The sequence below is a fragment of the Varanus komodoensis genome, unplaced genomic scaffold, assembly GCF_004798865.1.
Source record: "Varanus komodoensis strain SLA01 unplaced genomic scaffold, ASM479886v1 scaffold23, whole genome shotgun sequence".
In the NCBI taxonomy this organism is placed as follows: domain Eukaryota; kingdom Metazoa; phylum Chordata; class Lepidosauria; order Squamata; family Varanidae; genus Varanus; species Varanus komodoensis.
In genome coordinates this window covers 14,059,026-14,072,323 of record NW_025335627.1, presented here as the reverse complement: position 1 = coordinate 14,072,323, position 13,298 = coordinate 14,059,026, and the positions used below count along the sequence as shown (strand labels likewise).

Below are 13,298 nucleotides of genomic sequence, written 5' to 3'. Positions count from 1 at the left end.
GAAGAGGAGACTCAGAGGGGATCTCTTGGCGACATACAGGTATGTGAAGGATGTCACAGGGAGATGGGCAGAGACCTGTTCTGCCCTGCAGAGGAAAGCAGGACGCGCTCCAACGGAGCAAAGCTCAGGGAGCCAAGGTTCCATTTGGATGCCAGGAAGCACTTCCTGACAGTCAGGACCCCGAGGGTGTGGAATGGGCTTCCATGAGAGGTTGTTGAGGCCCCATCGGTGCAGGTGTTCAAGGATAGGCTGGACATGCACATGGTGGGCATATCGTGAGCGGAGCTGGCTGGAGCTGGGGGTCAGACTAGATGGCTCAGGAGACCCCTTCTGACTCGCTCTGTTTCTATTTATGTGTAGGCCCTAAAGAGGATCAGAGAGAACTGTTGGGAGCCCACTGTGATGAGTTTGCACAGCACTTTGAGGATAATGTTGCTCAGATTCAGCATGAATTGGACTCCACAGTTAATGTGATCCCTTTAATGGAGATGTCCAGTGCCCCTTCTGGTCCTATTTTATTGGCTAGATTCTATTATTGAGGCCTGATGATGTGGACAAGTTATTCAGACAATCCTCACCCTCCACCTGCATTCTCAATCCTTGCCCCTTGTAGCAGCTCATCAAAACCAAGGAGGAAATACAATCCTGGGTCCAGGTGATTGTGAATGTCCTTCTGAGGGATGGGCTTGTTCCAACTCGTTAAACTGGTGGTGAATAGACCAGGAAATACAACATGAACCACACCGGAAAGACCACATGTGGCACAGGAGATGGCCTGCAGGATCCCTGCGCTAGGGTCCATGCAGGCCATTTGTTTTCAGCATCCACCCTGAACAGAATCTTTATTCCAAATATGAGCCATTGAGCCTAGTTGTCTATTTGTCAGTAAAATAAGGACCTTCTTGAACTAAAGTTAGGGCCAGAGGAAGGGGTCAATACATATATCAAGCATGCACCAACTTTGTAAAGTGAGAATCTTTTTTCTCTTTTTTTTTGCCAGAAGGAGTAAAAGTTCAAGGGATAAGAAACTGCCCTGAAAGTAGAACTCCTTTGACAAATGGGTCTATCAACTCTTTGTGCTTATTGTTTCTCAGTAAGCACCACAACAAAAGATCTGATTCTTACTCATGTGATAAGCCAATGAATTGGGTCATGTCAGGCTATAGGTAGGGTTCATACAACTTAATGCTCCTCCAAGAAATAAAAATTAAAACCCCACAAAGACATGTAGCATGTAAGGAAAAACAGAATGGTTCAGACTAGACTTCTTGATCTCATGGATCTGGCATTTCTGACACATTATAGAACTATAGAATTTTGCATATCATATGCAATTTCATATACATCTGTGAGGAAGCCTTCCGTAATGAATTACATATTGCAGAATGCAATGATCCACACTAATAATGTTATCATTATCAATGACTGGTCAGGCTACATTTCAAAGCTTGGGAAAAGATCAATAAATACAGTTGGCTAGAAATAGTAGCCTTGGAGGGCAAGACACCAGAATCTAGAGAGGAAGCAAGAGGGGCCTGTGCCTGCATAGGTTTTTAAGAGCTATCTATGCAAGGCATAGATAGATTGCAGTTCGAAAGCATGCACATGCAAGTAAATAAAAAGGTACCACTTCAGTGGGCAGGTAACAGCTTTCCGTGCACTTCGGTGTTTAGTCATGCTGGCCACATGACCATGGAGACTGTCTGTGGATAAATGCTGGATCCCTTGGCTAGGAAACAGAGATGAGCACCGCCTCCTAGGGTCAGGCATGACTGGACTTAATGTCAAGGGGAAACCTTTACCTTTATCTTTTATGCAAGGTATGGTAAAAGGGTGGAGCTGGATCATTGTTAGGAGCAGGCTAACTTTTCCCCATTATTTCCTGCATTAAGTAAATCAAACACTGCAAAATATCAGTGAAGCAGTTAAGGTTGAAACAAAAAAGTCATCTTGATGCAACCTATTAGTTGTAGTAGTTTTAATAATATTACTTTATATCCCACCTTTTCCTTCCTGCAAGGAACCCTCACAAGAGCCCAATGAGGTAGCTTAGGCTGAGTGTCAGTGACAAGCCTGGAATTTCCCAGTGAGCTTCATGGATCAGTGGGGAACTAGAACCTAGTTCTCCCAAGTCCCAGTCCAGCGCTATACCAGACTGGCTAAAATGTAGTGTAAGCTCTCATGAGTGACAGCCGGCCATACCAGAAACCACTGTGTGGTGATCCTGGACAGCGAGGTCAGACTCAGCAAAATGAAATGGAAACTCTTTTCTGGGGGAGTATCACTTCAGGCTTCAGCTGAATGGTACAGAACATTTGCACTGCAGCTCTCCTTGCAGGGCCAAGATGGGGAAGCTTCAGTAATTTTCCCCACACTTCTCAGTTGAACCATTGAGCAGTGGAGGAGAGCCATGGAAGGTGGGTGGCGAAAGAAATGAAGGATAAAACAAGCAATCATGGAGAATGGGACAGATAGAAAATAATGGGGTACTATGTGGATTTGTGCAAATTACTCAGGTATGTAGCATGGGTCTTGTTTGCCACTTTCATACACTTCATCAAAGTTACTGCGACAGGAATGTGATCCTCAGGCTGAGAAAGTCCCTCACCCCCACGGACTTGAACTTTTTTCAAATGGGGGAAGCAGTCAAACACAGAACCTCCTCCTGCCCCAGCCTGCGGCCTGAACCGGTACAGTCCAGAGAAAGTATCATCACTTGGTTCTAGCCAGTCACAACAGCTGGCTTTTGGATGACATAAAATACTGTTTGTGCAAATATACAGAAAACCCTTCCATATAAAATTAAGAATAAATACCATGATTACTAAGTGTGTGCATGAGTACAGTATTGCAGAGACCCAGTCTTTCTTGCCACTCACCTCATTATCATGAGTTGTTTTCATGGATACATTTCAAGACTCAAACATGGAGGTGGGGCTGCTCCAGCACCAACTCCCTGCTCAGTGTTCATCAAGAAAAGGAAGAAAGACACTCTCAAGCCCTGCTACTTACAGAGAAATAAAGATACGTAGCATGCCAAATACTACTTCTACCAAGTAGCCCATCAAAACAGCAGAGCAATTAATAACTTTACACATGTGTGGTTGCTTGGATTTAGGTTCTGCCTGATGTGCATGTCTTTCTCACTCCAGGGGCTCCCTGACCCAATACCTCCAGATAAGATCCTAGCCGTTCCCCAGTCCAGACAAGGGATATTAGGTTTCAGGCATGGCCTGACGTTGTTTAGCCCCTTTTTCAAGTTCTCCAGGACAAAAGGTCTCACACTGAAGGACCTGAATAGAACTGGTCTTAGCAGTGTGTGAATCTGGTACTTGGCCCAGGCACCAACCTGCAGGAAGCGTCACTTTTTATGTATGATTTGCAGCAAGCCAAGCTGGAAACAAACCACATCTTTTAACCTTATTCTACATGCCATTTGGACTTATTAGCTATACAAATAATCACATTTCAGTTATTTTTGAAGCATGTTTCTCATTCAATTTCCAATTTGCTATCACTGATTCTGAATAAACTTAGTAGAAGATGGCTTGACTTTGAGGCAACCTCACTGAGCATACTAATACTACACACACTTTGAAATATTTGCAAAGAAAACTCTAAGGTTTATCCTAGTGCTGGTCCTGGTCCTGAGGGAAAAGTGGAAATTGCATGGCTTGAAAGTTTCTACTGTTCACTCCATGCACAATGCACACCTTTCCCACAAGGGACCCAGGCACAACCAAGCCCCACAAATCCATGCAGTTGACCTTAGTCAGGTGTTAGTAGACTGTGCAGCAATGTGTAGGATTTCAGCAAATGGAACTGAAACCAAACCCCTGGACTCTGCAGCTGCTCAGAGGCACCTGTTTCTTTACTTCTACATGTATGCCTTTTGCACATGGCTCTGGTGGGAAGATTTTTGGTTCTAGTAAAGATGCAAAGTACATTGTGCAAACCTTCTGCTCACCCCAGACTAAGAGGTACAGTCTGCTGGGAAATGCCTTTATTACATCATCTATTTTAATGAAATAACATGCTTGGACATGCACTGATTGGTATCTATTTAGAAAAATTATTTGTTGGGTTTGAGAATGAAAATTTGCCACGTAAAATGTTTCCACAAAAGGCTAAGAAGTAGTTCACTAATATCATTCCAGAGAAAGCCAGCTAGCTAATTATACTTCACAGCCACAATTACTGTCTTCTTATCTGCTTACTCTGTGCCTGTTACATCACTGCAAGGAAGAAATACCTCCAGCAGACCAGGCAGGGAAGTCTAAATGAAGGGATATTTCTTTGTTTCCCCCTTCCTTCTTTCCACTTGAACAGGTTACAGAAGAGGTAGGTGGGTACATGTGGGCAGTAGCACTAACGAAATATTTCTGGCGAACTCATTGCAAGGGGATTATTCTGCAGCAAAATAATTTTTACACAATTCCACAAATGATTGATATGGTGTTTAGCATCTTCAAAGCACTTTACATATATTATTTCATACCTGCCCTACATATGAAGCAGAATGGATGGTGGAGTTCTAAGGTGCCAGATGTGACTGTACCATTTACTTCCTATAAGCAGAACCTTCGTACTGAGGAAAAATGTTATATAGCTCACTGTAATGCATATTACACTAGCTTTCTACATGTTGGGATTTTTGTATGACAGGGATGGGAGATGGGCTGCCCTCCAGATGTTGGTGATTGCTAGTATCACCAGTCCTAGCCAGCAGAGCCAATGAGGAGGGATAATGAAAGATGCAGTCTGACAACATCTGGGGGTGGGGGGGGGGCGGGACACATATTAGCCATCCAGGCATAAGAGAGCATTTAACAAACTGTGATTTCCCACCTGGAGTTTGAAATAGAATTGGCCATTCTATCAGCTCATTCTGTTGCATACATTGACCAAGCTTCAGTAATTCTTATAATAACCTTGTTTGATGACCCCATATTAGAGATTAAACTCAACTCTTTCTTCCCTCTCCCTCCCTCCCACTCATTTTTTTAAAAAAAATAAATGCCTCTAAAATTAAAGTAACGGACCTAAACATGTGCAGAAAAACTTCTTTCTTTTTCAAAAACTGAAAGTTCCATATAATAAAATAGCTAAGCAATGTCTGGGGTCAGCAAAAGTAGAGAACAGAGCTACACATCAAAAGAGAAACCATTTCTATATGGTTGAGAACATCTGAATAGCCGATGCATCACTGCCTTTTTCATAGAGGGAACAAGCACTATTCCTCAATATAGGAACTCTAATGGCTCTAACAAGGGCAGAATCTTATGTAATCTCCTTTTTTTGGTCACAATGCTACTTTAGAAAAAACTGCTGAAGTGCCTAGAGTGTAAAATGTCCAAATTATATCTATATTTATCGGCAAATAACATTTGAAAGTGCAAATACCAATGATTTTATATCCATGGTAGATTCAGTCCAATTACTTTGCACAACTATTATTAACAATCTTACAAATATATTCAAGCATCCCTCATTTACACAGGGATCTCTAGTTGCACTTCTCTGATGTCATTTCCTTCACATTTGCTGTGGTTTTTATCAGGATTCTCCCACCTCTTAAACTCTGCATGGATCTTCTCATGTGCTTATGCTCCCTTTTCTCTTTCTAATTCTTTCCTTCTCCATTGTTTTCTGTTCCTTTCATGGGTCTACCCTTTAATTTTGAACTCTATACATTGGCCACAGTTGCACAAAAAGCTCAGTATTATGTCTGAACCCAGATTCCTACCCTGTTTGCTAGGAAGCTGGATTTCAGATGTGGGATCTAGGTTCAGATGTAGCCCTAAACCTAGAAAATACTTTTTTACTAGAGCCACTGCCACTGCTTGCAGAAGCAGTTGGGTGGGAGCAACTCACCAGAATTTTCAACGATTCTGATGACTTTTCCAGCAACATGGCTAGTTATGACTGAGACTACAATATCTAGGTTCACAAATAGTTTTTCAGAAGTCCCAGTCAAGAACAAGCCACTGTAACACACTGGGCTTTAGGCTCATCCTTTGAGAGCAACTGTGCTGCAACATGTACACCAGGTGAGTCTTCAGCTGCAACTCCTACCACAGCGTATATACAGCCCCTACCAACACACAGAAGTTTGGCAATAACTTTGTTTTCAGTTGAATCAGGGGAAACAGGCAAAAGTTGAGATTCATAGGTTGTTCTTTTCCTTTTCAGGAAGCCAAAATTATTTCTACTATCCAGCAAGAAAAAAATAAAAATGCCTCTAGATAGATGCAGAATGCCTTTCCTTCCATCCAGCAAGGGCAGCTTACCCTCCTGTTCCGCAAAATTAAGGAGAATGGATAATGCCACAGAATCCCATAGATTGCCTGCCTGCTACTAAATATTAAACATTTCCCCCACTCTTGCCAAGATGTAGCAATACACAACATCTGTTTTCAAAACTAGAGTTGATATGTCTAGGACAGTCTTTCCTTCACTCCCAGAGTAATCCAGTCAACGTTTTGCTCCGTTCTGTGCAACAGCTCTTCTTCACAACCCTAGTCTTGCTTAGAGTCTGTTTCTTATCTTAAAGGATCTCCAAGGACCACACAAAATGTGTGCCTTTGTCCTCCACCCCCAACTTGCTCACTAGACTTCCTCCTGTTGTGGAGGGCTGAGTGACAAAGAAACTAGTTGCAATGAGACTGAGGAATGAAGAAAGGCTGAGGGGAGTAAAAGAGGCATTGAAATTGGCTTCTCCCCTCTAGTCAGTCAAATGTCACAGGAGCCTGGTGTCTACAAGCTATTTGGAAGTCCTTTGAATGAGGGACAAAGGCTGGGGGAAGCAACTTTGAAAATGCTGAGAGAGAAAGAAACTGAGCATCACTCCTGGAAATAAACAGCAAGGCATTGTGGTACCTGGTCCCTCCCACAACATTCAGTCCAGCAATTAGAACTGAAGTATTTCCAGAGAGGGAAATAAGAGGGAAGAAACTCTTGCAAATACTGCTCAGAACTAGAGAAAAACAGACTTTTTCGTGAAAATCCACCCCAGGGATTTTTTTTTTTCATGACAGCCTTATGTAGCTACTGTAACACTACCCCCCTCCTGTTTCACCATGATCAAAAGAAGTCTCACCCCTGGTCTGCTGGCAAGTGAGATTATCGAATGATGGCTGATCCAGCTGCATCATTAATGACTGGTACTATTTCTGTTTGGATTATTTCTTATTAAAGAAATAGAGAGAAATGTTTTCAAGAGGGAGGAGGGATAAAACTGGAAAGGTGGTTCTAATTTTTCTGTTCAGAGTAACTGAAGGAGTTCCAGCCTCTGCCTGAGAAGTGAGCTCCTGTGAGTTTGGATGTGCTGTAGGACAAACCTTCTTATGGCGTTTCCACTTGGAAAGTTAGCCTTTTTGAGGCAGATGGAACATCTTCACTAACTTTATCTCAGCCATTTTCACACTGTAGTTCCTGCAGAGTTCTGAATGAAGGCTGGGATTCTGAGCATATAGATTTGTAAGGAAATGCCATCAGCATCAATAGGATGTGATTCCATATGAGCATGTCTCAAGTTAAGCCCAGAAATAAAACTCTTGCACTACAGACATACCGAAACACAACTGAAACAAAGAAGCATCGTGACTTGGGTAAATTAACCTGAAACAAATACAGCAGCATGCATTAATTAGAAAGTAAACAAAATCCTTAGACTATAAAAATTTAACAAGAATCCAATTATATGAGCTCAAGAATCCATCCTGATCAGCAGTGACCAACAGGAAGCTTCCTGCAGGCAGGCAAAATGGGGAAAAGAACAGGGGTGAGCTTTTATTTTTGCCTTGGCTGCTATCTGTGTGGTCAAGTTTCCTTGGCAAATATGAATACAGTATTCATTGAAGAAGAAGAATAAACTAGGCTTTTGGTGTAATAACTGCTGAGCACAGTATAACTGCAAGCCATCCGCTAGAGTCAGCCAGCACAGGCAGAGGTCTCGAACATGGATACTAACAGCCCATCAACTTAGCTTCCATGAAAGCTGCCACTTTCCTATCTGTCCTGTGTTTTGAGAGATGAATCTGTTTTAGTGGGTATCCTCTTCATCACGTGGACTAAGGGACTTGAAGGTGAGGACTTTGTAAAGCCAAAGAAAACTGGAGAGCCAATTCCAAATGCGTCTTCACAATGAACGGTACTTAAGAGGGAAATGATGTCTTCTAAAATATTTTCACTATAATGTAATAGGTAGGTCTGGAAATCTATGCTGCCTAACATGCTAGTGCCTAACCAGCCAACAGACACGCATTCTGAAAGGAAAAGAAATTCCTTCCTGCAACTGATTATCATTGCTGAATGAGGAAAGGCAAGAGAACAGATGTCAAGTAATATGAACATCAGATGCCAAAGGCAGTCATCAAGCTTTCTTTCAGCTGCTTACCAGTGTGACTCCTTTTATGTACCATAAGCACATTGGGCCCAATGCAAACCATGCCACAGACGTCACATTTCAGTTTACCATTCGGAAGCCGGATTCCTCCCTCGCCTGACAGCTCCTGCATTTTTATGTTCTCCATCATCTCATGGTTTGCGGTGATAGGCTCTTCTAAGCTGCTCCCTTCATCATGACCTCTGATCCCATCTTCCTGCTTCAGGGGCTTCCTGTCAGAATCCTCATCATCGCTTTGCATTTCTAGCTTTATGGAATTTGCTGCAAATAAATAATAGCAATAAAAGCAAGTAAGGATTTTTTCTTTATACAACCAATCTCTTACATAACGTGAGCACTGCTGTGTTAGCTTTAACATTTGATTCCTGCACATTTTTGGTACTTCGAAAGGTTCTGGTCTGCTACAATGGCCAACCTGTCCAGGAACAGGCATGCAAGTTTGTTGAGTAAAGCACACAGTGCTGAATCACACAGTCATGCCAACAAAGTGATGTGATGGGCACTAAGAGAAAGTACCACCACCACCACCACCATCAAACCTCCCCCCCGCCGCCCCATCATCATCTTTCTGTGGCATCATTTACATACAAACAACTTTATAAAAAACAGGTTTGGAAGTTCCCTACTCCAAGAAGCTTACAGTTTAAAGTCAAGTGCTGACATCACCAAAGCTTGGCAAAGCTCTGAATAAGTCACTGCTATAAGGTCATGTTGATTATCAAGACTCGTTTGCACAGTCCCAGAGAAAGGAATAAGCTAGCATCAGCAGGTCTCAGGAAGCCCATGAACCCACCTGGCTTCCAGCCTGCCAGAGGCATCTCCTGCTATAATGTGGCACTGCCCGGGCAATCTAGGCTGTTCTAAGGACCAGGTTTCCTCACCCTGCCCATGCTACATTCATGTTTGGTCCTTGGCTTGTAAAGATGCTGGACTTTTCTTTTAAGTCCTCAAGTAGATGCCCTCCAGTGGTACAGCAGCAAACCTTTGTGGAAGCCAAGACCCACTCTCAAATGTCAAATTAATACCTACTCCCACTCTGGGACAGGATATCACGGTCCACAGCATCAGCTCTCTCCACTGCAGTGTTTGCCTTACCAATACCGGGGGCCAGATACAATTCAATTGCTCTTGGTCAATTAATTGGTCTCCTATATCATGAGAGGCCCATGATGGATAAGAATGTGTTATTTCATACAAGACAGGCCAAGAGCCAGGGAACAGATGGCAAGGCCCCTATGGCTCCCCTGTGGTAGTACCTTGACTGACTGGGCCAGACCAAGAGGCAGGTGAACAAGCAGGTGGAAACTGTGAGCCTTTGGTAGCTGCCCCACCATGCCCTCCGTTAGGCCTGGCCCTGGATGCAGGTCCTCAGTCTTTAAAATGGGAGTGGCAGCCCTGCACTCACAAGGGTGATGTTAAGACAATAGCATGTGACTTGGCCCCAGGCCCCAACAGATTCAGCTGAAGCTATTTGTCACACAGAAAAACATGATACATGTCCTCTTTGCTACACAAAAATACAAGAAGTTCCCTTAGATTGGATCACTGCAGCTGTGGAAGCCGCCTTTACTGACTCAGCCCTAGTGCAGGGCTAGTGCAGGGCTAGTCAGTGGCCACTAATGGGCATGGCTCTCCAGGGTTCCAAGCAGAAAATTTCCAGTCCTGTCTGAAAATGCCAGAGAATGACTCCAGGGCCTTCTGCTTGCAAAGCAGCTGCTTTGCCGCCAGGCTAAAACACCCTCTCCCACAGATCAGTGTTCTACCTACTTCAGTTTTTTCCAACTCGCTTTCCTCCAAAAGTGCTGCACAACAACTCTCATTGCCCCCAGCCAGCAAAGCCATTAGCTTGGGAAGCTGGGAGTTGTAACTGAGCCCAGCAGGAGCATGCCAAGTTGGAGAGGGCTGAAGTTGCTCCATGCTCTGACTGGCAATGGCTCTCCAAGCTCTCAGGCAGAGGAACCTTTCCCAATTTTGCTGTTCCCGAGATCTTTCTAACTGGGAAGTGTTGGGGTAGGGCTCAGGACTCCCTAAAGGCAATAGATGTGCTGGGAGTAAATTATCCCACAGGAAATCTGTGGGGCAAGCAGAAGCTGAGCTTTCTTCCAGCTCTGGGCCCAAACCCATTGTTTTCTAGAAGCAAAAGTAAGATGCACCTGTAGCAGAGGTATCACTGAAATTTTAAGGGCTTTTCTGCTGCAGTATTTGGCCTAAATATTCCAAACATTCCCAAACTTAGCACAGATGATATTGGGAACAATCCTATGTGAATTCAGACAGAAGAAGATGGTCCTACAACTCCCAACATGTCCAAGCCAGAAAACTCCCAGCATTCCCCAGCCAGAATATTGTCCTGAAGACTCTTTTCTATACAGAGACACACAGGACTACACCCTTACTTGAGCAAATAAATCTGTCCAGTGAGATGGTAAGCGGTCATATCATACATTTGTACATATGACACTTGGTATCATCCATTGTTGTTTCATCCTAATCTTGTTTCTTAAATAATGAAATATTTCATTTTCAGAAGGGCCCAACATCAATGCACAAGTGAAAGGTAGTGGGTTCAAAACTAAGTGAAATCTGAAAAGTATATTAGCAGCATTTTCCCTTACCTATGCTACTAAATGCTCCCTTCTAAATCCTGGCTAGAATCCAGTTAGCAAAGCCAGCAAAATGGATGACTGTAAGTCAGCCTGAAATACAACCTTTCACATGTGTGGATAGTTCAGCTGCAGCCTGTTACGGGCTTCATTCTAACACTTGTAGAAGAAGAGGTGCCAAGTTTCCCAGTCCCCAGCAAATCACTTTGATCCCCATGCAAAACTGTGCAAACTGTTATTCTCACAGCCCACCCTTTTCTCAGTCCACCCCACAGTCAGGTGTCTGCTTTGAGAGCTTGTTGCTGCCTGTGTGATTTCCTCCCCATCTGGGACTAGGAACACGAATTGCACGTCTCCAAGGAGGAGAACGCTGCTACAGCAGGGATCTCCTCAGCTCTTCACAACCTGTCTGTAACTGCAGTACTTTCTCCTGCCTTAACATTGCCTCATTTATGTAGATCTGTATCTTATATGATATGATATATTGTATATTTGGATGCTTCAGTGTGTACTTATCCTTCAAATTAAGGCTGGCTAGTCTATTCCAAAATTCATTTTCCTAAAATTTAGCCAAGTACTTAATTACTCTCCTGTTTGGTTAACATTGTAAAAAATTAGGGAACAGCCGGGCCTGAAAGAGGGACTAGCTCAAGGCTACTCGTATGCAATGACTCTACATCTGTGCTAGAACAGATGTAGACCCAGCTCTGCATCTTCTGGGTGCCTGGGATTTTTCTAATCCTAATGTTAAGTTAAATACTCTGTTCAAACACAGAGTATTTTTCTAATCCTAATGTTAAGTCAAATACTCTGTTTGATATTGCTACTCCTGTGTAGAATTCTTCACTGTGATTACTTCACCCATGTCTGCCTATTGCAGAAATACAGCTTCCTGCCAACTTTATTTAACTGACAAAGTTATGACAACTTTAATGATAATGTTCTCATTGCTCATAGGCATGGCATTGCTTGGAATAATCACATCTAGATAAATATAAAGGAGCCACAGGCTACATTCCTTATAACTTCTGAGTTGTCCTGTTAATTTCATTGGAAGCACTTTAGAATCAGTGAAATCCAACAGGTATATAACAAGCAGGATAAGAATGCTTTCATTGATGAAGATTGCTGTTGTTAGTCGCGAAGTCGTGTCCGACTCAACGCGACCCCATGGACAACATTCCTCCAGGCCTTCCTGTCTTCCACCATCCCCCAGGGTCCACTCAAGCTCACACCAACTGCTTCAGTGACTCCGTCTAGCCACCTCATTCTCTGCCGTCCCCTTCTTCTTTTGCCATCTATTGTTCCCACCATTAGGCTCTTCTCCAGGGAGTCCTTCCTTCTCATTAGGTGGCCAAAGTATTTGAGTTTCATTTTCACTATCTGGCCTTCTAAGGAACAGTCAGGGTTAATCTCCTCTAGGACTGACCGGTTTGATCACCTTGCGGTCCAGGGGACTTGCAGGAGTCTCCTCCAGCACCATGATTCAAAGGCCTCAATCCTTCAGTGCTCAGCCTTCCTTATGGTCCAGCTTTCACAGCCATACATTGCGACTCAGAAAACCATAGCCTTGACTATACACACTTTTGTTGCCACGGTGATGTCTCTGCTTTTTAGTATGCTGTCTAGATTCGCCATAGCTTTCCTCCCCAAGAGCAAGCGTCTTTGAATTTCTTGGTTGCAGTCCCCATCTGCAGTGATCTTGGAGCCCAGGAAAATAAAATCTGTCACTACCTCCATTTCCTTCCCCAGCTATTTGCCAGGAAGTGAGAGGACCGGATGCCATGATCTTAGTTTTCTTAATGTTGAGTTTCAAGCCAACTTTTGCGCTCTCCTCCTTCATCCGCATCAAGAGGCTCTTTAGTTCCGCTTCAATTTCTGCCATTAGAGTGGTATCATCTGCATATCTGAGGTTGCTGATATTTCTCCCAGCAATCTGAATTCCAACTGGTGATTCATCTAGGCCCGCCTTTCTCATGATGTGCTCTGTATATAAGTTAAATAGGCAGGGCGACAGTATACAGCCTTGCCAAACTCCTTTCTCAATTTTGAACCAATCAGTGGTTCCGTCTCCAGTTCTACTGTTGCTTCTTGTCCCGCATATACAGTAGGTTTCTCAAGAGACAAATAAGATGGTCTGGTACTCCCATCTCTTTAAGAACCTGCCACAATGTGTTGTGATCCACACAATCAAAGGCTTTAGCATAGTCAATGAAGCAGAAGTAGATGGTTTTCTGGAACTCCCTAGCTTTCTCCATGATCCAGCATATGTTGGCAATTTGATCTCT

At 43.4% G+C, this 13,298-nt stretch overlaps 1 protein-coding gene across 1 annotated transcript in view; it reads right to left on the bottom strand.

Moving 5' to 3' along the window:
- IKZF2 (IKAROS family zinc finger 2) overlaps positions 1–13,298 on the bottom strand; it is a 122,171-nt gene that overhangs the window by 41,174 nt on the left and 67,699 nt on the right. Inside the window, exon 4 of the mRNA XM_044431887.1 lies at positions 8,399–8,668. Coding sequence (XP_044287822.1) covers positions 8,399–8,668 — 270 coding nt within the window. The remainder of the gene's footprint in view (positions 1–8,398; positions 8,669–13,298) is intronic.